This window comes from Gymnoscopelus braueri, assembly GCF_963280865.1.
Source record: "Gymnoscopelus braueri genome assembly, chromosome: 6".
Classification (NCBI taxonomy): domain Eukaryota; kingdom Metazoa; phylum Chordata; class Actinopteri; order Myctophiformes; family Myctophidae; genus Gymnoscopelus; species Gymnoscopelus braueri.
This window is the reverse complement of record NC_137607.1, coordinates 34,260,153-34,282,976: the sequence shown is the minus strand read 5'-3', so window position 1 is coordinate 34,282,976 and position 22,824 is coordinate 34,260,153. Positions and strand designations below refer to the sequence as shown.

Below are 22,824 nucleotides of genomic sequence, written 5' to 3'. Positions count from 1 at the left end.
TTACTCCTAAATGTATTCAAATATGGTGTATTGGGCCCTAAATGTACTGTAATTTGGGGGGGGGGGGGGGGGAGTAGTATATGTATTTAGCCCCTCATTTGTAAAGGAAATGTATGCTGTTAGTGTAAATGTATGCCCCCTCCCGACCTCCAAATATTTTTCTGTGACCCCCCCCACTGACTGCAGTCGGCGCTGCCCTATGTCCAACCATAGCCTACATTACATGAAGGCCAAACACAGCATACAGGGCATATATAAATGAACGCTATTAATGCGCTGCACATTGTATATTTGACTTATCAATATGATTAGTGCTTTCTATTAAGGCGAAGTCCTTTTAAGTAAGGGGGGGGGGTATTTGTTGCGCGTGTGTGTGTGTGTGTGTCTGTCTGTCTGTATGTGTTTGCAGTGAAACGGGGAGGGGCTACTAGCATGTTGCGGACCCATCTCCAGGAGGATAACAGGAGGATAGATTCTATCATAGACATATAAAGGTAGACGCCTCCTTCGGCTCTGAAGCGTTCGTATCTCGGGCGCGCTTCCTTGTTCCGCAGGGCTAGCCTATCACTTCCTTCCGCTTCAGCAGGGGGCGTTCGGTAGGCGAATCAGAGGCAGGTGGGGCGGGTCTTTTCTCTCGCGCAGCAACTAGTCAGTTAGACGCGCTGTGATTGGCCAGTAGTCAACGCGATGTGATTGGTCAGTAGTGAAACAGCCCTGCGGAAGAGCCTTGTATTGAGATACCAGTCGCTCCAATGAACTGCAGAGGCCAATGAGGTATCTAGGTTTCTATATCTATGGATTCTATAGCCTGAAGGGACAGTCATGGGTTTTATTGGTTGTTGTTGGTTGTCAGGGCAATATCACAACCAATCGGTGGACGGCCAACCAATGATGACGCGTTCCCGACCCTTTTACCAAACCTAGGGAGAGTGCAGGCACTAGTGATGCGCGGGTCGGGTTTTTTCATGACCCGCCCCCCAACCCGCCTCAACCCGCCCGCGAACCCATATATAAATCTATGGCTCAAGCCGCCCCGCGGGCCGGGTTGAGCCCCGCGGGTCGTACCTATAATTCTGTAAAATCATGAAGGTTAGAAAATAATCCCCAAGTGTATTCAAACTGTTTTATTCTTATTATTCTTATTCAGAATAAAGACAAAACAAGAGCATGTGATTTTTTTTTTGCGCGTGAGAGCGGCTGACCCGCTCACCCGCAGCCTGCATAATTGCCTCTGAAATCCTGACTCGACCACTCGCACCGCGGGTTGACCCGTTGACACATCACTAGCAGGCACACTCGCCAAAAAAAAAGAGGACATCCTGATGTCTCACTAAGCCACTCCTCAGTGCCTCTACGTACTGTAATCTGTAATGTAAAAAGTTCATTTGTTATGTTCACATAAACACTGCCTACAAAGTCAGTGTACCGGTCATTGTCACTGAAGTGGTTCAGGGCTATATAACTGATAGTCTTTAGCTTTATGTTTCAAGCTACTCAAGAAATGTGTTTGTTAGCAAAGGACCACAGTAGGGCTGTCAGTTCTCCTCTATAATCCCATTCGAATTTCAATGCTTTATTATTTTTAATATTCGAATATTTTATACAATATATAATTATATAAAATTATGTATTTTTTAATGTAAATTGTGTAAATTTAATTATGTAAATTTAGTACAATAATAAACACATACGTGCACACATACAAATGCTCTAATAACAGGCTAAACAAAATAGTGAAACCAACTATATTAGTTTATAGTTATGGTTATGGCATTAATTTATATAGTTAGTTCATTTTTGGGTTTTTTGATAAGGAGAGAAATATTAGGCAACAACTTCTTACCGCACGTAAATAATGTCTGCATGTGTTCCTGCCTACAAGTGCCTGTTTTGAGTCGCGCTGAGAACACAGCTGACCTACAAGCCCACACAGCGTTGCATCAGCCAAGCTTGTGGTCTTGCAGATCCGCGGGCGGAGCTACACTGCAGCTCCTGCACGTTGATGATGAAGGAACGACACACAGCTGTGCGAGTGAAGTGCGCAGACAGGGAGGAGAAGCAGAGCTGATTTTCAGCTTTCGCTGTTGTGATAACTATTAAAGTTTTTAAAACGTAACTTTCTGTTACTATAAACAAGTGACCTACCAATGTTTTCGCATTGGTAGGTCAGGAAAAAAAAAATATATATATATATATATATATATATATATATATATATATATTTTTTTTTTTTTTTAAACTCTATTCGAATGGCAATTTTAGCATTCGAGTATTATACATTTTTTTCACATTCGAATTATTTTCGAATAGTGAAATTCGTTCTGACAGCCCTAGACCACAGTACCAAAACATTTAGAGGTTTTGTTGATTTCTTCAATTAAATTATTTACTTATTTACAAGCATTCATATGCTTGTAAAGTATCAATCACAGATTATACTATACTGCACATTTTGACCCCACTGGATGCACAAAGATGATTTAAAAAGGCCAGTGTGAGAGTTAAACATTTTATATAGATGATGGAAACTGGAAAGTCATATTGTTTAACCACCCTCCACCCTTTTAATCTGCTGTGCCCTAAAAATTGGGCTTTGGTACAACCACTCTACACAGAATACAAGGATGGCACTGAAAGCATGGAACAATGATGATGGCTATAGTTTTGACTTTTTCAATTAAACAAAAGTATTTTTTATATCATTTTTCACTGGTATATTTTTCACAATATATAATATGTAGGCACTGGAAACGTGCCTAAAAGGGACACAGACAGACGATACTGAAATCTCCATATATGGGCATAAAAGCGACACAAACAGACAGACGGGTACTCTAACAATGGGTACAACGGGTATTGCATAACTGGGTGGGGCATGCATTTCCAACTTGCATCGTTCCAACTAGCATCATTCCCGAGTATTAATAATAACAAGACCAGGAAACCTGGTTCTGCCAGACCCAGACTTCACATGACGTGTCAGCCTGTGTCTATGCCCATGTATGGACGAAAGGGGGACAGACTTTTATGGCTGGGGCCTAAGGACAAAGTGACCAAAACCTGTTTTTTGCCCATGTATGGAGAAAACAGGTACAAAACATGCCCATGTATGGACGAAAGGGGGACAGACTTTTATGGCTGGGGCCTAAGGACAAAGTGACCATGCCCATGTATGGACGAAACAGGTACAAAGCCTCATGTAAGCCAGACCCCCTGGGTCCGGCAATAAACCAAAATGAAACACAAGAGTGCATGCTGTGTATCAGCTGTCTTGTCACTGTGGACATAACATTTGGCGACTTGACACAGCTAACTCACTAGAAGGACAAATGGGTGTGAGTAACTGGACCTGAAATGCGTGTATTAATTAGCTGCACTGGCCTTGGAGGGACTGCTGGTGGAGGTGTCAGGGGTCATCTGTAGACCAAATGCTGCTCAGAGAGACTGACACCTGGAATGTCACACATGGGGATGTTCATCAGAGTGTGGACAGTAATATCTAGCTCGGACCAAAAGGTCTTTGCAACATCTGGATGAGGGACTGCATGACAGAACAGACAGAACATGTCCTGTGAAATGCTGCTTGTTGATTGAATATTCTTCTCTGTACCCTCTTCCTTGGCAAGGTATGGTAACAACCAAAGCTGACCTGGCTTCTACACACAAACAGATGTGGCATTATGCAGAGTGATGTTACGGCTACAATCCTACCCTCCTGACATGAAATTCTAAGAAATCTGGCATCCATGCTCAAGAGCTAGAACATGTCAAAGTTTTACCAATCTGGGAACCCATCGCCAACTGAAAATGAAAAACAGCGCCCTCTGCTGTTTGTTCTATGTCTGTTGGCTCTGGGCGGAAGAAAACGTAACGCCAGTGCACAAGGAAACCGGGGTTTAGGTCTGTCTTCAGCTTTCACTTCCGGTGGGTGCCACTATGTTTTCATTCCCACTAACAATATTTCTACACGGAACACTAACACCACTTCTCCCAGAGAACATGGATCGTTTTGGTTATAAGCCCACTTGTTTCTATGATGAAAGAGTAAGTTAAAATGTGAATATCTTTCCGTGGTTTTGTCTGCTCCGCGGACGCTATTGTTAAATTAGTTTGGGTTTGTTTCGAGGGGGAAAGATCGACGGACATGTGAATCCCGCCCACTACATTTGATTGGGTAAAGCGCGGCCTGCTTCCTGATCTGAAGGCACGCCCACTTGTAGCCCAGTGTGTACATGTTACGACGAGCCTTCACGACAGATTCCAACGCAGTGCAGAATCTGTTCTTGAGAGATTAAAGTTTTACTGACATGTACTGTAGGCCGTCCTATACCGTATGTCCATCCCATCACATTTATATCAAGCCAAGGCATCACTATATTGAACAATAATACAATGATGACAGGACCAATCATTTGTTTTCCAGTCAGCTTTTCTAATTATGACTTTGTCAGTCAGTCAGTCAGTTTGTCCTTCCACCAGATTTTGAGAGAGAGAGAGAGAGAGAGAGAGAGAGAGAGAGAGAGAGAGAGAACGGTTGAGAGAGAATGATTAAGTGAAAAACAAATGATTCTTGAATATGTTTAGACATACTGCCTTTGGTGTTGATGGAGTCTCTGAAGTTTGTTTGGTCTTTCATGTACTCTTTGACGTTCGACAGGATACTATCAAATTCATATTGGCATACAAAAGTATAAATAAAAATTGTCTTCAAAAGATGACAACTCTCATAACAGTGTGTTGGATTCTTTTAACTCATCTCGTCTTTGAAGAATTTCTTGAACCCAGACGCAAACCCTTGTGGTTTTCTTTTCCTGCACAACGTACAACAGTAAGAGCTACGACATGGCGGTGTGGCGCCACTGTTAACAGAATGTTAAGCCTGAGTTATAGCCTACTAAGTAGGTCTAAATCAAGCATTAACGTTTATCATCTGGCTGCTCACATCATTATCATAATAATTATCATTATAGTTAGCATTCTTGGGTGTTGAGGACCCTTTAATATACCGGTAGTTATTTTGGGTACTTTCATAAGCGCTCTATGTCATGGTATCCAAATGATTCTGTTCTGCTGTGTAGCATGAGTGATACATACAATCAATAATACTGAACGGCATTCACTTACTGCACCGAATGGCATTTGTTTTCAGAACACGGCTGCTGACTTTTGATTAGGTGCCAGTACTACAACCTCTTTATATGAAAGCATAATGAACACGATTTAAAGAAAAAAAACAGAGCAGAACACAAGTGATAATGAGAAAAAATAAGTTACAGGAGCGCTACTGGTATCCCTCAGACCACCAGTGCTCATGAAAAGGAACAATGTTCAAGAGAGAGGAAAAATATGCCAGAAAGGCATAAAATAATCCAGGTCCAGGCACTAAGGTGGCTTTGTAGGTAAATGGCCCATGGGCTACAAGCATTCAAAAACACCAACATGTGTCGGCTTGTGCCTTCTTCAGGGTGTCCAAGAAGGTGCAAGCCAACACATGTTGAGTTTTTTAATGTTTGTAGCCCATATGTAATAAATGCCTTTACTTCCAAAGCCACCTTGAGTGCCTGGGCCTGGATTTTTTTGTGCCTTTCTGGCATATTTTTCCTCTCTCCTTGGACAAGTGATAATGAGTTGACATTTCACATATTAGTAATATAACAGTAGTCTGTATTTATTACATTTCATTACATCAGGATAAGAAGCTGCACATTCAATCATCCAACTAGGCAGCAGAACAAATATCACATCTGGACCCTGAAGTGAGAAGGCTTGTGAATGCGAGAGCTATAATTCAGCTACAAGTCACAAGCTGCCTGTATTTCCATGGTGAGTTAGACGCTTTGATAAATGGAGAACATTCAGCACACATAAAAAGAAATGTTCTTCTGCATGTGCTTTTGAATGAAGATTTTGAACTATTCAAGCATTCCCAGCTTAAAATATTTGCTGCACAAATTAACATAAATGTCAGGTCAAATGTTTAAATAGCTAATTGAAGAATAATCACAAGATACTTTCCTTCATAACAATTGACATATTGGTGGATTTCAGATACATACTAAGTCATGGACTTTACATTGACCAAAGAAATGCTCACAACGTGCAGCATCTTTTCATTATTCTTGAAAATGTCCACCTACTGTATAATGAAATGCCCAAAATAGAGATGCCAGGTTGAAAGTGGTTAATTGTTGCAGCTCTATTACACTTCAGTCCATTTATGCTACTGTACTATTTATTACTATAGTACTATTTATTTCAGTTACTTTTTGCCCCAAATGGATTATGTTTTTCAAATCGATTTGTATAATTGATTAAATAGATTAGTTCGATTAACTGTCGCACCCCAGGACCCTGCTCAGCAGTATGCTGTCACGTGGCTGGTGCCCCTGCTTAGACAATTATCCTTTAATTCAGTGTTTCTCAAATGGGGGTATGTGTACGCCTAGGGGTATGGAAAGGTACTAAGAGAAAGAGAGTGTGTTAGAGAAAGTGTAACATTGTATTATATATTTTACTGCTGTTGTGCTTAATGATAATAACATCCTGCTGATCTGTAAACTAAGTTTTGAATCCAAATCCTATATTAAAATTGGCAAATGGGACCATCAGTCAGACATAACCATATACACCCATATAAAGGCAGGACCACGGCCACGTCACTATGACTAAGACAAAACCATAAACAAATCCGATACGCCCATATACTGTATATGCATGTCACTATGACTCAGACATAACCATAAACAAACCAGAGAGAGAGAGAGACAGAGAGAGGGACACACACATCCGGTTGTCCAGAACCATAGATCCGACCGATATGCCCATATTTGGTCATGTGCATACATCGGAGCGACCGACTTCAAACTCGGCAACTGTTGTCCAGAGCCTCCGATCCGACCGATATATATAGTTATCCAGTTGTCCAAACCCGCCAATCCAGCCGATATATGGGCATACCAATACATGGGCATATAAGCACTGACAGATACAGAGATCTCCTCATATGGGCATACAAGGGACACAGGTAGACAGACCGATAGATGCAGATATATGGTCACAAAAGGGATACAGACAGACGGGTACAACAGGTACATAGGCCTCCAACAGTATGACTCAGACATATCGGTCGGATCGGCAGTGCGACGTAGGTATGAGGGCCGTGCAGCGGCCTGAAGCTCTAGTTAAACAAGTTGAACATTGCCGTTATTGCATAGAAAGCAAACATTTGTTGTCTTGGATTAATGAGAAACCACCAACAAAGAAAGATTGGCACAAAATAATCATGCAGTACATACAGTTGGACTTTTTAACCTGCCTGCTACGCTCCACAACTGATGCCTTCTATAAAATATGGGACCCATATTTGCAATTTATTGGCCCTCAATTAGCTGACACTTTAACAATAGGGTTCCTTAACAGAAGATACCGCTAAGTTCATTCATCCTTGTTTTATTTATTTTTCTATCATTGTTGTTGTGGATATTAACACTGCTATTGTTTTATTCTTGGTGTAGTTATTCACCCATCTACAGACTGTCAAGCACCAAACAATGTGGGTATATATAATGCTGTATTTTATGGTCCGATGTAGGTATGTGAGTCTATATTTGTATCTGTGTCCTTTGTTTTGCAACATGTCTGAGCTGAGCTGTTTGTGTTTGTTTGTCTTTTTCATAAAATGTAAAAAAAATCAATACAAATATTATTGAAAAAAAAGTTCCGGTTCGATCCCCAGCTCCCCCTGAGTTAGTGTCGAAGTGTCCTAGAGCAAGACTTTTAACCCCTAACTGCTCCCGATGAACAGGTTAGTGCCTAGCATTGTTTCCTCCTCCGTTGGTGTGTGAATGGGTGAATGGAATGCTCATTATAAAGCACTTAAAAAGGTGCTGTATAAATGCACTATTTAAAATTATTCAAAAGGTGAATTATTATTAATTTATTGCATCATGGAAGCTATCATTTCCTCTTGCAGTTTTCTAAGCAAAATGTTGTAGTCGGGTAAAGGGGGTACTTGGATTCAGAAATCATGGGAAGGGGTTACTGATGCCAAAGAAGTTAGAGAACCAATGCAGGTCAATGGCAGAATGTACTGGACCACTGCAGGCTGTGGGTTAACAAAAGGGAGCTTTTTTATGGTAACACTTGGTGTGCACCTCCTCTCTTCAACAAGACATCAGCAAGCACAGCCTGTCCAAGACCCAGCACCAAAGCTAAGTACCAGGAAGTGGGGGGTCCACCAGCTTTCAATTCTACCAGAGGCTCTATAGTAGCCAAGATAGAAGGGGCTGTTACACTAATCCCTACCATGCCCTGACTACAAGTCATGAAAACTACAAGTACAAAAAAAAAATTCACCCACTGTTTTACACCTGTAAACCTGTGATGTGACAGTAACTTGAAGTTAAGTTGAACTACTGTAGATGGTCGCTAGACATTTTGACTTTAACAAAGCCCTGGCATGCAAATTGAATGGTTGAGCTGGAACTATGTGACAAGAAAAGTGGGGTCAGGTGTTAGATGGGAGAAGGGGAACCAAGTGCAAGCCAATCAGGACAATGAATGACCAATGATTCCAATCATTCCAATTATATCCCAACTCACTGGGCCCAGAGGGAGGAGCCCACAGACTGAGGAACAGTGTCGAACAGGGCGCCTTCCAGAAAGAGGAATAGCAGGCAGCCGAATGTGGAGAAAGACTGTGATTGTTTGTTCAGTTGCCACAACACTGTTGGAGCCCAATTTAAGTGGGATATTTTGCTGGAAAGTAATAATAGACAGTCACTTCCAATCCCTTGGGTTTTGGAATTCTTCCTGTCAAAAAGTGCTACCAGTGTCACAAATACTGTACAGTATAAATCCCACAGAAGCATAATTGTTTAAACATATTTTTAAGGAACCTCTCCTTATTGCTAAAACAGGGACTACCATTTCAATGCGTCACATACTGTACAGGTACTTAATTGAACATGCTGCATCTACAAAACTGCAGTACTCAGAAAAGGTTTGGTGGCTAATTTGTGATTCATGTTTAGTGTTCCTACTGTGAATGGTGAGTTTCTTGTCTGTGTGGGCCAGCGTTAAGTTAACAAGCCTACTGATGTAAGTGTGTTTTGTTTCCTCCACTTCTGTGTTGATGGCTGTCATGCTGGTATGGTGCCATCACCAAGCAAGCCGGCAGTTCTCTTTACGTGCTGCTTAATCAAGGACACTACAAGATCCTGCAGAAGTTACACATTGCAGGTAAGAACAATGCTGTGATGGGTCTATTGTACGGCCATTATTTATTTGCTGGAGCCACAGCCTGGTTCACACCTGGTTTCTTGAGCATTCAGAGTTAGGATATGCTTGCAGGGCACAATACAGTGAGACACACACACAAGTGAAATCCAGTGTTCATTTAACTGTGTAAAAATGTTATCTGGGAGGGTCAGCATATATATGATCTCATCTAGAGCCTATTTTTATGCTTTACTTAGATAGGAGAGTGTAGAGCACTGATTTTCAAAGTGGGGTCCCGGGACCCCCAGGTGTCCCTTAGAGGCCTGTAACTCTGAGAATTATTTTAAAGAAATTGTATCAAATTAGGGTCGGCGGGCTAATGCATATTAAAGTGGGGGTCCTTGACATTTTGAGATTGAGGTTGAGAATCACTGGCGTAGAGAGGTGGAGGGCAGAGTCAGAGGAGAAATGTGAAATAAGATGGGGATTGGCTTGGACGTGACTCACAACGAGCATAATGGTCTGTGCATTAACTGGCTGAGCCACCAGACCCCCCTGTGGAACCTATTCTAATAAACCAATAGGCTGTATCCTCGCAGCCAATGTTATATTTTTACTCATATCAGTAGATGAAGCCCAGCCCTTTTGGTATTGTCAGTATTTAGTATTGCCATCTCAAAACGGTAACTTTGGTTGGCTATAATAAAGCGTGTGTTTCTTCTGTATAATTTTGACACCCTCAGATTTCAATTAACACTCAGGGTTTTTACAGTGCAGTACTGCTGTGGACAATGCAGGCACTATTGACTATATCCAAATACAGCCAGCTGGGAGCATGAAGGAATAGCCTATAACAAATTACTGCTGTTAGACGAATAATCCGACATACTTATCCACAAACACAAAAACACAGCAGTAGTTCTCAAAGTGGGGTCCAGAGAGGGGGGTGCCCAACAAAATGAGTTAATCTAGCGTCAACCACAGGTTTAACCACTTTAACCCCCTTATATATCAGCTGTGTGCCAATCTGCAAGCTCACACCGGAGCTTGTAGAGCTGATTTTTTTTGTTGAAAAGAATTTCACTGTCCCTGTCGCATAATATTCTCAGATTGTGGTCTGTGTCCAAATACATATTAATGCATGAAAAGGTTTGAGAGCCACTGATCTGAAGTGCATGTCTGTTGTACCTTCAGGTATAATCAGTCAATTAAGGGTGCTGACAGAGTTGAAGAATGATTTGTACTTGGTTGCATGATGTGTCATGCTGTGCACCAACAATAGCAGATCTACAAGCTCATGATGCATACAGCGATGTGGTTGTAGCTGAAAGACTGAGGTGACTGGCTCATTCTAATTCAATATCTCAGTGATGGGGATGAATGCTGGGAAACGAAATGTCACTCAAATGCAGTTTCAGCACCATGGACAACGCACAGGACACACACACACACGCGCGCGCGGACTGCACACACATGCACTTTCAGGACCATGGACAGCGCACAGGAGTCTCTCACTCACACACACACCCTGCATCACTGGGTCGCACTTTCTGTGAATTAAAAGGGCAGTGACTTACCTCCGATATCTGGCCGTAGTTTCCTATCATATTCCCTCAGTAAGTTGTTCAGTATTTCCGTGGTGTCCGAGGTTTCATGTGATTTAGGAGCCAACATTTGATTCACAGTAACATCCTCGTATTCCTCTTCATATTCGATTGTTTGAGAGCTAAGAGAGGAAAAATACACATCCATAAATATATTAACATAGTGCCAATTAGCTCACTGTAAAGACCCAGCTGTGTCCATTTCTATTGATTCTGCTGCTGCTTTTTTTCTTTTTTAACAAATTAAACTACATCGCACGGATTTCACGCAGATCAGATAAAAGATTCGATTATTCAAAAGCATAGAGACCTTGATTCTAAAAAAGAATAACTGACAGACTCGAAATTTCTACCAAATCTTCATAAGCAATAAATGCCCCCAGCGCGTCCTTGTTAACATGACTAAGTTACACACATATAAAAGTTGACTCATTAAACGAGATATAGGCCTGTGATTTAATAGCGTGATGGTCATGAGTTCAAATCATAAGCTTACGGGTCCATTTGGTTCCATGTGTACATGTGTGAGAGTTATGGGGTCCTTGAAAATAAAAGGTTTACGCACCACTGTCCTAAGTGGACTCCTAATGTGCCATAGTGTCACAGTAAATCAGTGTCATACATATTCTGAAGAAACCCTGGAGACTGACATTCAGTAATTGGGTCTTATGATCAAATTTAGAACATTATAATGTCATGTTTGCCACGGACAAGGACAAGTCTTGCCGTGTCCGTGTACGGACATATTGATGGAATGATTTATCTGTAGTCTAAACTGTATGCAGGTAGACAGGCTCTGATAGTCTGGTCTAGTCATAAAAAGTCCCTCACAATGCTGCTGAAAACGTTCAGAAAAGGCTACGTCAAGTTTTACAAAGCAATTATATCCGTTCATGAGTCATATCGCACCCCTTCCAGTTCGACACATTAAGTTTAGTAGCCTGTGTGCTCTCAAAAAGAACACATTCTGTGCAACAAAACAAAAAAAATGGCGTGAAATAAACGCAAATCATAAATAAATGCGTCACTTACCACGTATTGAAAACTGACAGAAGTAACAAGTATAGCAACAGTTTCGGTGACATCTTCGTCGTAAAAAAAAATGACACCGAACTTGCAGGTGTTGCACGGAGAGAGAGGTTGTTGATTCTGATGGACTGCGTTGGCTCCGGTGTGGTCCAGGTCTGTTCTGTCTGAGTGGAGGCTAGATAAGAACCGATGTAGTCCAGTTCTGCGAAGTGGAGGCTAGAACCACTCTGTTCTGCTGAGTCGAGACTAGAACCACTCAAACGCTCGTCCCAAAACACAGTCGCCCCGGGGCAATACCGGCGAGCTCTGAACAGTGGCCACCAGGTACTCTTAAAGGTAACCTCAGTAAAACGGTGCCTAAACCTAACCTTGTTCCTAAACCTAACCTCAGTAAACGGTGCCAAAACCTAACCTTATTCCTAAACTTTACCTCAGTCAAACTATGCCTAACCCTAAACTTATTTCTGACCTTATCCTTAGTAAAAATAAATACAAGAATACTGGTTAGCGAGCGGTCCGCGAAAAAATGGGGACGAGCGTGTTTTGGGGCGAGTCTTCCGGTTACCCCTCTAGTCTCTACCAAGCGATCCAACATGAAAGTCGCGCATTGTTCGCACACAGGTGTCCCGTGTTCTCACAATCATTGCTCATGGACCTGCTCCTCCCACTCATCTTTCCATGTGGTTATCTGTTGCCAGATTTTGCGTGAGAAATAAGCAGTCAGCTCTATGAAAACAAGCCCAAAAGAAGCGACTGTAGGCCACTTGAGCACTTTACAAAGCTCACAACGCGTCGCGATGCAACGTATTGTGAGCTTAGATCTGCTATTTTCAAAGTCTGGAAAAATGTGGGGAAAATGTGGAATATTTTTGACATATTTTCCACATTTTCAGATGGGGTCCGCAGATAAATGCATATTAATTTGGGTGTCCTAGACATGTTTGAAATGTTTGAGAACCACTAATTTAACCCCAATTTAGGAAACAAGCCCACATAAGCAACTACACTTAAAGGGATATTTCACTTTCAAAAAAACGTTGGGTCATTTTATCGTCTACTCAGGCTTTTGAGAGCCCCCCAGACACTTTTTAAGTTGCTTGATTCAGTATTTAGATATATGATATTCATTTTTATCAGACACGCCCCCTTCCTATACAAACCCATTATAACTTCAAACTCCATTTTTAACATTTAGGTTTTATTGAATGCACCCGTCCTTTTTTCTGGTGACTCACCCTGCCATCCTAATACGCGAGGGGGCCGTGTTTTTTCGATTACTTTTTTCATTTATTTTATTTTATTTCTTTATTGTATTTAAGTTTTTTCATTTTCCCCAAAAAATATTAAAAATAAATGAAAAATGTATCGAAAAAACACGGCCCCCTCGCGTATTAGGAGGGCAGGGTGAGACTCACCAGAACCAAGGACGGATGTTTTTGATGAATCTAACATGTTAAAAATGGAGTTTGAAGTTATAATGGGTCTGTATGGGAAGGGGGCGTGTCTGATAAAATGAATATCAAATATCTAAATACTGAATCAAGCAACTTAAAAACGGTCTGGGGGGCTGACATAAGCCTGAGTAGATGATAAAATGACCCAAAGTTTTTTTGAAAGTGAAATATCCCTTTAAGAAACAGCCCCCCCAAAAAAACACAACCCACAACTACCAATGTTTACAAGCAACTTTACAGAAAAAGCAGCCCAAAGTCGCTTATAATAAGCAGACATGGCAACCTGGTTATCTCGCAAACTAATGCACGTTGTCAGACCCCGAGTCCTCGACACAACACCAGTAGAAAAAGTAGGCCTACTCATATTCTTTACTTAAGTAAAAGTATCAATACTGCAATATAGAAATACTCCATTACATGTGAAAGTCTGAAATTCTAAATTTACTTGAATAAAAGTACAAAAGTATTGGTATAGAAATGTACCAAAAGTAGAACTGACTCATTACCCTGCTGAAAAAACCAGCACAGACCAGCTTATGGTGGTTGCTGGTTTTAGCTGGTTTTAGCTGGTCTTAGCTGGTCTTAAGCTGGTTTAGATGGCATACCAGGCTGGACAAGCTGGTCAGGCTGGTCAGGCTGGTTTGCCAGTGTAGTTGGTTAGCTGGTCACTAAGCTGGATTCTGCTGGTCTTTGCTGGTCAGCCAGCTGGCTGGCTGGACTGACCAGCAAAGCCAAGCTGGTAGCTGGTCTTTGCTGGTCAAATGGGTGGACTTCCCAGCAAAGACCAGCTTACCAGCTAGACTTAGCTGGTCAGATGGCTGGACACTGGACAGACCAGCAAAGACCAGCTTAGCAGCTGGTCAAGTTTGGTTAGATCCCGATCCAACATGTGGATCGGGACTCCCAGGGGGGTCCCCACGTGATTTGGGGGTGGTCCCAGTCCCCAGATGACAGTGAAGTGATAATTTAAGGACCTTTAAGACCTTTTTAGTACCTAAAAAAAACCCACCATTACTGCATCAAAAGTAATCAACAAACTATACTATAAAAAAATGTCAAACATTGGCCAAATTGTCTAACAATAATAATAATATAAGAAAACATTTTGAAAATAGCAGATCTACAAGCTCACAACACCTTCCTTGCGAGGCGTTGTGAGCTTGAAGATCTGCTATTTTCACAATAGAGTCAAACTAAACGTAATGCATCAACTCCTACATTCCAAGTGCTTTAAAGGTGGGGGGTCCCCAGTTCAAATATGATTATTTTGGGACGTCGCGGCCTGAAAGGGTTGAGGACCACTGGGTTAGATCACGTGTGTGTTTCCCAAAACAGTGGGTCGGGGCCCATTTGTGGGTCATGTACACATCACGAGGAAAGATCCCTTTTTTTGTTTCCTACAAAAATATATTACTATATTATTTCAAAACATTTCCCACCCAAAAATCTAAAATCTTCATCAATAAAAAAACAAATAAATACAAAATCTAAGAAATTCCATCAATTAATAAAAAAAAGCATGCAGTGAAAATAGCAGATCTACAAGCGTTGTGAGCTTGCAGATCTGCTATTTTAACTAGTTTGGATCCCGGGGAGACATCATACCTGCCATTAGACTGTGAAGATTTTCTTCTGTTACAATTGCCCCCCCCCCCCCAGTATATACAGTATATTTTATTGTATTGTATTGTATTGTATTGTATTGTATTGTATTGTATTGTATTGTATTGCATTGTATTTTACTTTACATTTCTTGTCCTTTTCTTGTGATGTGACATAAATATTATATTTAATAATAATAATAATAATAATAATAATAATAATGTATTATTATTATCATGACAACATTCATCCAAACTTATTTACTTAATTTCGCAATTGGCAAATAATATGCTAGTTTGATTCTAAATAACACTCTTTTTTGCTATGGTTACCAAAATGAACAGATCTACAGATCTACATCTTGTCGCAATTTGACGTGTTGTGAGCTTGTACATCTGTTTTTACAGAGAAGCGGGCCCTTTATGGGCCCTGAGCAGTGTTGCCATATCTGCTTATTATAAGTGACTTTGGGCTTGTTTTTCTGTAAAGTTGCTTGTAAATATTAGTGAAATATTTCACTTATTATTTTTTAAAATAGCAGATCTACAAGCTCACAATGTGTTGCAAATGCGACGCACTGTGAGCTTGTAGATCGGCTATTTTCAAATAGGTTTAAATGTCGCTTCTTTTGGGCTTAATTTTTTTCACAGACCTGGCTGCTTATTTCTCTCACAAAATCTGGCAACACTGTCTCAGCAGGCTCGTGACCCTTGAACTACCGCTCGCGATACGCGGGGAGAATGAATGCTATCTGAGTCGAGCTGCCTGCAGGCTGCAGCTCTCACTTCAGTAGAAAGTTTATTGCGTTGCTTTGGATTCATCAAAAATAATTATAAACCGGCTTCAGAGAAGATAAAAGAAAGAAGAAGAAGCGGCGGACATTTTAGGTGAGTGTTGACACACAGAAATACTATTTATGTAGGCGTTTTAGCCTACTATTACTGTATTGATAATTAAGTGCGTAGGCTGCTGTGTTCGAAGTCAATCACAAGTGACTCTGTCATGACCCAACTCTACACATTGTTTAGTTATTTAATTTGTCTTGATAAAGGGATTATGACAATAATTACAATAAATTATAGTGGGAATATGCAATATAATTTATACTATAGGCCACTACTGCTTGCCTATGTGCCGCTCAAAACTAAATTCAGAATATGACGTCTGTGTGTGTGTGTGTGTGTGTGTGTGTGTGTGTGTGTGTGTGTGTGTGTGGACACACGCTTTCAGTGATGAAGCTACAGAGTGTTTTAATATCCTGTGAACTCTGAACATTAATGATTCCCTTGTCTGTCTGTCTGTCTGTCTGTCTGTGTGTGTGTGTGTTATTATTACACATTTCTTTGGCTGCAGTGGCCAAAATGAATGGTTTGCAGCCCTACTAAAAGAGAAAAAGGAACCCAGAGAGAACCATTATGTGTTATGCCCCCCCCCCCTCCCACAAAGAGAAGAAAACAGTTTGAAGGTAAAGTGATATTGTTTTGTTAAATGTTAAAGTAATCATTGCTTGTTCAGTAACAGGGGTCTCCCAGACTCTCCACCTCTTTAGTAAGCCGAAAATGCATTTCCAGGAATACCAAATTTAACCAATCAGAACTCATACAGGATACAGGATAAATAAGTTACAATTGGAAGTGATGACACAAAGAAGTGGGCATACAAAATTTGAACCCATTTAGACCAGGAACGCATCTGTGTAATTGTTTTGATTTCTTTGGCTAGACCTTTGGCTTCAAAAATAGCAGATCTACAAGCTCATATAGCGCGACACCGAGTGGCGCGCTATGAGCATGTAGATCTGCTATTTTTGAAAATCTTTGAATATATATGTTTTAAAGTGAACATTTGTACCTCAAATCTTTTTCCTTTTATGTTCAAAAATCTTTTAGGATTTAGAGAGCATTTTTAGAATCGGCCCCAGGTCTTAATGGGTTAAAGCTGCACTATGTAACTTTCCTCTTCTACCCCGGATTTGAACCCGGTTTCCTGAGCAAGTGCTGTAACCTTTTACCATTGAGCTAATAGAGCCTGCCTGCTTGCTCAGGTGATACATTGAATCTTGACCATCAGATCAAAATTCATGTCAGATCCTGTGTCTAGGTGAGACATGACCTTTGACACTATCTAAATGTCTCAATAGAAGAGCAGGGAGACGAAATACAACCACCCCAATTATATAAGTTATATTGTATTATTTGTATTAACATACTCTAACATACAGATTGTATAAGTTATATTGTATTAATATACTCTACGATACAGGTTGCATAAAATTACATTTTATTCCACTTTAACTTTCTAACAAAAAACATCTTGTTTTATCCAAAATATATTACTTGCACTACCTTTAGACTCTGACTCGTCTGAATACGGTGGAGATGCTGTTGTTCCCCAAGCTATCCACGACGAAATGTCAAGTACAGTCATACCCAGAAGAAGGCCAAAGAGTTGGAGCTGGACCTACAGCATCTTAAAACTAAGTAAGCAATGACTAATGTTAACGAAACAGTTGCATGAGTTTGCTCTTCTCTTTTTGTATATATCGATATGTTGGTTATTTGTTCTCATGTTCTTTTTTACTTAGATCTTGACCACAAATGTTAAAAAACATTATATAGAAAGCATGTTAAATGGAGTGGACAGATGCTGGGCTCATTATTAAACTGGTATCCTACTAAGGCATACATCAATTCAGTTTTTATTTTTTATTTTTCCGTACCCTGTTCATGCTTTAAGATGCAACAAATTAGAGATTGCAAAACAGAAACTGGAGGAAGGGCCCCAATATAGCTCTGCAGCAAAGCCTGACATCCCTGCTGCAGATAAGCAAACCAGTGACAGCATAGGTGTGTTTAGACAGTGATACTGTTCTACGGAAAATGGTGACAATGTGTACAATATAAGTACTGTGATACTGCCAAAAGGAGCTTAAATATGATTCTCTACATTTTCAGTTGCAACTTCCTCCGTTTCCTCTTCCCCCGAGTCAGACGATTTGGCATCGACACCTGGGATGTTTGACGGCAACGGTGACAAGGTATTGAAGAAACATACTGTGTAGGACAGTGGTTCTTAAAAGTGGGGTTCCACAGTGTCCCCAGCTAAATAAGAAACAGTTATCATTTCAAAAATAGGCAACGTGTCATGATGCATCGTGAGCTTGTAGATCAGCTATGTTTTGCTATTTTTGAACTATTTTTGAACAGTTTTGCCTATGGCATGAACAAAATAGGGATGCCGGGTGGAAAAGGTTAATTTCACTACTATTTTACCAGCTAGAATGTAATCCAATGACAATGTACTGTATAAGAATTACTTCAACTCTCCCCACCTACAGTATAGACCGTTGTAGAATTCTGTACTAAATGTAATCCAACAATTAACATCTTCTCTATTGGAGGTCCATGGCACCAACTCTTTTCTAAATGGGTCCACATTTGGGGGTCCTTGAAAATGTAATTTCTTTACAGTAAATTCTGTTTGAAGTGGGCCTGCTTTTGTCAAAAATGAGTCTGAAATGTCATGGTAAAATGTTTTTTAATTTCTAAAACATGTGTTGTTTTCTTCTGTTTCAGGTCCAGATTGGCTCTGGTGTGTGGCTCGAAAAGGAGATCTGGAAGATGGTGGCAGCAAACACCAAGGACTCCCTGTTCATGAAGGAGCTTGCTGTTGCCATTTGGGGGACAACAACCCTGAAGACCATGCAGGAGTCTTACAAAGAATGCCCCACTAGCAAGGGGGAGGCCAAACCCCCCTGACCGCAGGACTCAGAAGAGGTATGTTTACTGAGGGGTGGGGGGGTTCATTATGACTTGATCTCATAATTCAATCTGCTCTGTGCATGACTGTAGTTCTCTTTTCCAGAAGGTGGAATTCCCGTTAGCGTTACCTGTTCAGTTTTTCATACCTTCATTTGGTTGTCTCAGCAGCATACTGTTTCAACCAGAAACACATATGGAGATGTTGGTTGTTTCCAATTTATATCTGCTGCCGAGCCAATCAAATGAAGCTATGAAAAACTGATCGGGAAACGGGAATGTCACCTTCTGGAAAAGAGATTATATTAAGCTTATTAATCAATCATAAAAGAAAATACTCTATTGTAATAAAATCGATTTTATGGCTGAAAGAAATGCCGATCTACAAGCTTGCAACTCGTTGGACGTGTTGTGAGCTTGTAGATCAAAAAAGTAATCAATAGAATAATCGCAAGTAGAATAATTGGTAGTGGCAGCCCTACATGCATGTGTGGCAGGGGTAGCTTTTTCCCCCAAATTGTTGTTGTCCATTGTAGCCATCTGACTTATTGCCTGCCCACTGTCCACCCACCTTTTTCATTCAAATGCATGTTTTCTAACTGAACTGAAACACGGGGTTAAAAAAACACTTCACCCCATTTTCAACTCATCTTCATATAATTGGTCCTCACTAATACACATTTTAAGATGGCACCATTTATGTCTACTCACTCTGTGTTTCGTTGATAGGTCGTGGACAGTTTAGAAACCTGCCTACCTTTGACATCATCGGTAGGCAGGTTTGGTCATTTAGAACAACTTTATTTGTTCATTATTAATGCAAGAACAATGGCTTCTACTTCTGCATGCAAACTTTCCAGGTAGACACACTGTAGTTTCTATTAGCTTGGAATCTCCATTGGTGATGTCACTGGTAGGCAGGTTTCTGAACTGTCCACATTCCACCAATGAGTGGCAGAACGAGTAGACAGAAATGGTGCCATTGTATAATGAACATTAGTGAGGATCAGTTAGTTATATGAAGATAAGGTTGAAAATGGGTGAAGTTTAAGTTACTTTAAGTTTTTCTCAAAACATCACAATTCATTTAACTCACCCCATGCAGTATATTGCTAATTATATTTGTTTTATTGTTGGGGGTTCTTGTTTGTTTTCTTTCAGACTGTTTCCATTGGTGGCTGCAGGGGCAGAACATTCTCACAAAGAGGAAGGCCATGGACCATGGCCAGGACATCAATAGAAAGGACAAGAAATTGTGTGTCTGTGTAGGGGGGGGTAATGCTTTATAGCGCCACCAGCAGGCCGATTTTTGCAAGACACATTTTTGGCTGCAACTTTACAGATGTTTTCCAAACATCACACACATCGGTATACAGTATCTCCATAGTCATGTAATCAAGACGGATCTGTCCGATTTTTCATATTCTCTCACTCTTTTCCAGTCATTTGAACACTGTGTGTGTGTTATTGTGTTCCTCAGGTTGAAGTTCATGTATTTATGTGTTTATTTATACATTTATTTGTTATTTAAATGTTGTTTTTGAGGGTTTTTTATAAGTGTTTAATAAATTATTGTTATGTATGAAATTGATACATGATTATTTATGACTTTGTGGATTTTGCTCACTTTTATATAGGCTACTGTAGGCTACTGTTTTTTAAATATACCACGTGCTGTGGGCACCTGGCTGAAATTCACCATGATCATGCATCCTCTCCAGCAAAGTTGGTCACTGCATATCCAGAATACACCTGAATACACATAAATACCAGATAGCAGCTTAAACCAGCTTAAACCAGCTACCAGCTAAACCATCATAAATACCAGCTACCAGCTTAAACCAGCTAAACCATCATAAATACCAGCTACCAGCTTAAACCAGCTAAACCATCAAAAATACCAGCTACCAGCTTAAACCATCAAAAATACCAGCTACCAGCTTAAACCAGCTAAACCATCATAAATACCAGCTACCAGCTTAAACCAGCTAAACCATCAAAAATACCAGCTACCAGCTTAAACCAGCTACCAGTTTAAACCAGCAAAACCTACCACCTTAAGCTGGTCAACCACCAAGACCAGCTTAAGGTGTGTTTTGGACGTCCAAAACACACCTTAAGGTGGTCAACCACCAAGACCAGCTAAAACCAGCTGGTCCAGCTTAGGCTGGTCTAAGCTGTTTTTTTCAGCAGGGTATGCAGAATGTCCCATTTTACAACATTGCAAATGTATAAAACTAGAAGTTCTGCCCGCTACGCGGGCAGAACGTCTAGTACCCCTAGACCCGTCTAGTACCCCTAGACCCCTAAATAAGCGAGCGAGGGCTCGCTTATTTTGGGGTTCAAAAATCGTGGGATAAAAATTTCCCCCAAAAAAGTTTTTACATTTTTTAAAATAATTTTACTCCCAGGGGGTCCGCGGACCCCCTGGGAGTCTTGGGGACCCCCACGAAACATCGCGGACCCCCGGAAACATCGCGGACCCCATCGGCTGTTTGTTTTTTTTCATGAAGAAATGTCCCCCAAAAAGGTTTTTTAATTTTTTTAAATAATTTTACTCCCAGGGGGTCCGCGGACCCCCTGGGAGTCTTGGGACCCCCGTGAAACATCGCGACCCCCATGAAACATCGCGGACCCCATCGGCTGTTTTTTTTTGCACTACAAAGCCTTGACTACAGCACAACAGATCTGTGTGTGTGTGTGTGTGTGTGTGTGTGTGTGTGTGTGTGTGTGTGCCAACATACGCTGGTGGGTGAGTGTGTGTGTGTGTGTGTGTGTGTGAGTGCACCGTTTTTCCCCGTCAGCCAATTGCAGTGCATTTTTGCCGCCTCCGCGACTAATGTGACGCAACGGGACTTTTGAGATGGCCATGCCCAAAATAGGTTGCCTTATTCGGATACATGCGTGTGACTGGCCGCCCCTGCCGGTTCTCTGAATTTTTATTTTTAAATAGGCTCTGTCATGATTAATTGACACATATGAAGTGAAACAACTGAATTCTATCCAAACGATATCTTATAAGTAAATTCCGTGCCTTAAAGAAGAAGTTGAAAAGTGCGGAGAAAGCTGGCCACAGAAACAATGGACAGAAACAATGGCTGCCGTTCGTGTTTGGTCGGCTGCACTCGGCTGCATTCGGGCTCACTCGAACTCGCCACCTGATTGGCCAACTTTTGCTGTCAATCACAGAACGATGAGCGACGACGCTGATAGGATCGGAGAGTGAGGTTGGGTTGCCATGTCCTGGTGTTGTAAGCGTGAAGTGGGTGTAAATTGGTTAGAGAAAGTGTGTCGACGCATGCGCAGTGCGCAACTTTGTGTTTTTTCATGAAGCTGGTTGCTTGTTGCTCGCGCACGATCTGGCAACACCGGTGAATACGCATGCGCAGTTTTTTTTTTTCCCCGTTTTTTTCCCAGGTACCACCAATTACCGCAAGTTTGCCAATTGTAATATAGATGTATATAAATCTTTTGGAAATAGTGGACGCATTGTGAGCTTATCTATTTTCAAATGGACGAAATGTATAGGGCTGAAGTGGGTAATGAATGTTTTGTAATAATAATTCAAATCTACAAAGTAACTAGTAAATAAAGTTTTCAAATAATTGTAGTGGAGTAAAAGTACAATATTTGCCTCTGAGATGTAGTGGAGAAGAAGTAAGTAGCATACTGAAATACGCTACTAAAGTAAAAAATCACACCCAGTGTGAAGTGGGCGGTGTGGTCACAGTGGTCATCACAGTGATGGAAGTTCACTTAAAGAAAAGTAATATTGTCGACCAACCATTGTACACCCCTAACTTTAAAAAAGTGCATAGTCCTATGCACATGTGTCATGTTTCACTAGCCAATCACAGTCCTGAATAGACTGTGATTGGCCAATCACGGTGCAGGGTTAGGGGGGTACAATGGTGGCCAATCACAGCGCAGGGTTGGGGGGTGCAATGGGTGTCGATGTCCAAACCTCACATATAGGGGCGCCCACAAATACCTCAAAATTGTACTTAAGTAGTACTTAAATGTACAACCAAGTACAGTAAATGTACTTGGTTACTTTACACCACTGCTTGACACATTCATCACAAACCCTCTCTAGAGGTTTAAGGCTGCGTCAAACTATGGGCTTGGTCCCCTATGCAATACTTTGCAGTTTCCTGA

At 41.0% G+C, this 22,824-nt stretch overlaps 3 protein-coding genes across 3 annotated transcripts in view; 1 reads left to right on the top strand and 2 right to left on the bottom strand.

The window, feature by feature from the left end:
- The window catches only part of LOC308087417 (gamma-aminobutyric acid receptor subunit gamma-3-like), a gene marked incomplete at both ends in the record, with an annotated part of 163,634 nt that extends 151,726 nt beyond the window's left edge, over positions 1-11,908 (bottom strand). The window contains 2 exons of the mRNA XM_080431235.1: positions 10,797-10,945; positions 11,856-11,908. Of these exons, the coding sequence (XP_080287361.1) occupies positions 10,797-10,945; positions 11,856-11,908 (202 nt within the window). The remainder of the gene's footprint in view (positions 1-10,796; positions 10,946-11,855) is intronic.
- tprg1 (tumor protein p63 regulated 1) overlaps positions 1-22,824 on the bottom strand; it is a 701,399-nt gene that overhangs the window by 114,390 nt on the left and 564,185 nt on the right. The window lies entirely within an intron of this gene.
- LOC308087380 (uncharacterized protein) lies at positions 15,676-20,111 on the top strand. The gene is made up of 6 exons (XM_080431174.1): positions 15,676-15,795; positions 16,262-16,373; positions 17,260-17,388; positions 17,863-17,945; positions 18,484-18,684; positions 19,828-20,111. The coding sequence occupies exons 2-5, from the start codon at positions 16,274-16,276 to the stop codon at positions 18,664-18,666; spliced, it is 495 nt and encodes a 164-aa protein (XP_080287300.1). The 5' UTR covers positions 15,676-15,795; positions 16,262-16,273; the 3' UTR covers positions 18,667-18,684; positions 19,828-20,111.

Bases quoted from the DNA above. Each gene is read 5' to 3' on its own strand.
- LOC308087380 (XM_080431174.1), top strand. From the start codon at position 16,274: ATGGTTTGCAGCCCTACTAAAAGAGAAAAAGGAACCCAGAGAGAACCA. The intron at 16,374-17,259 runs GTAAAGTGATAT...CACTACCTTTAG, and splicing joins GAGAAGAAAACAGTTTGAAG to ACTCTGACTCGTCTGAATAC. The intron at 17,389-17,862 runs GTAAGCAATGAC...CTACATTTTCAG, and splicing joins CTACAGCATCTTAAAACTAA to TTGCAACTTCCTCCGTTTCC.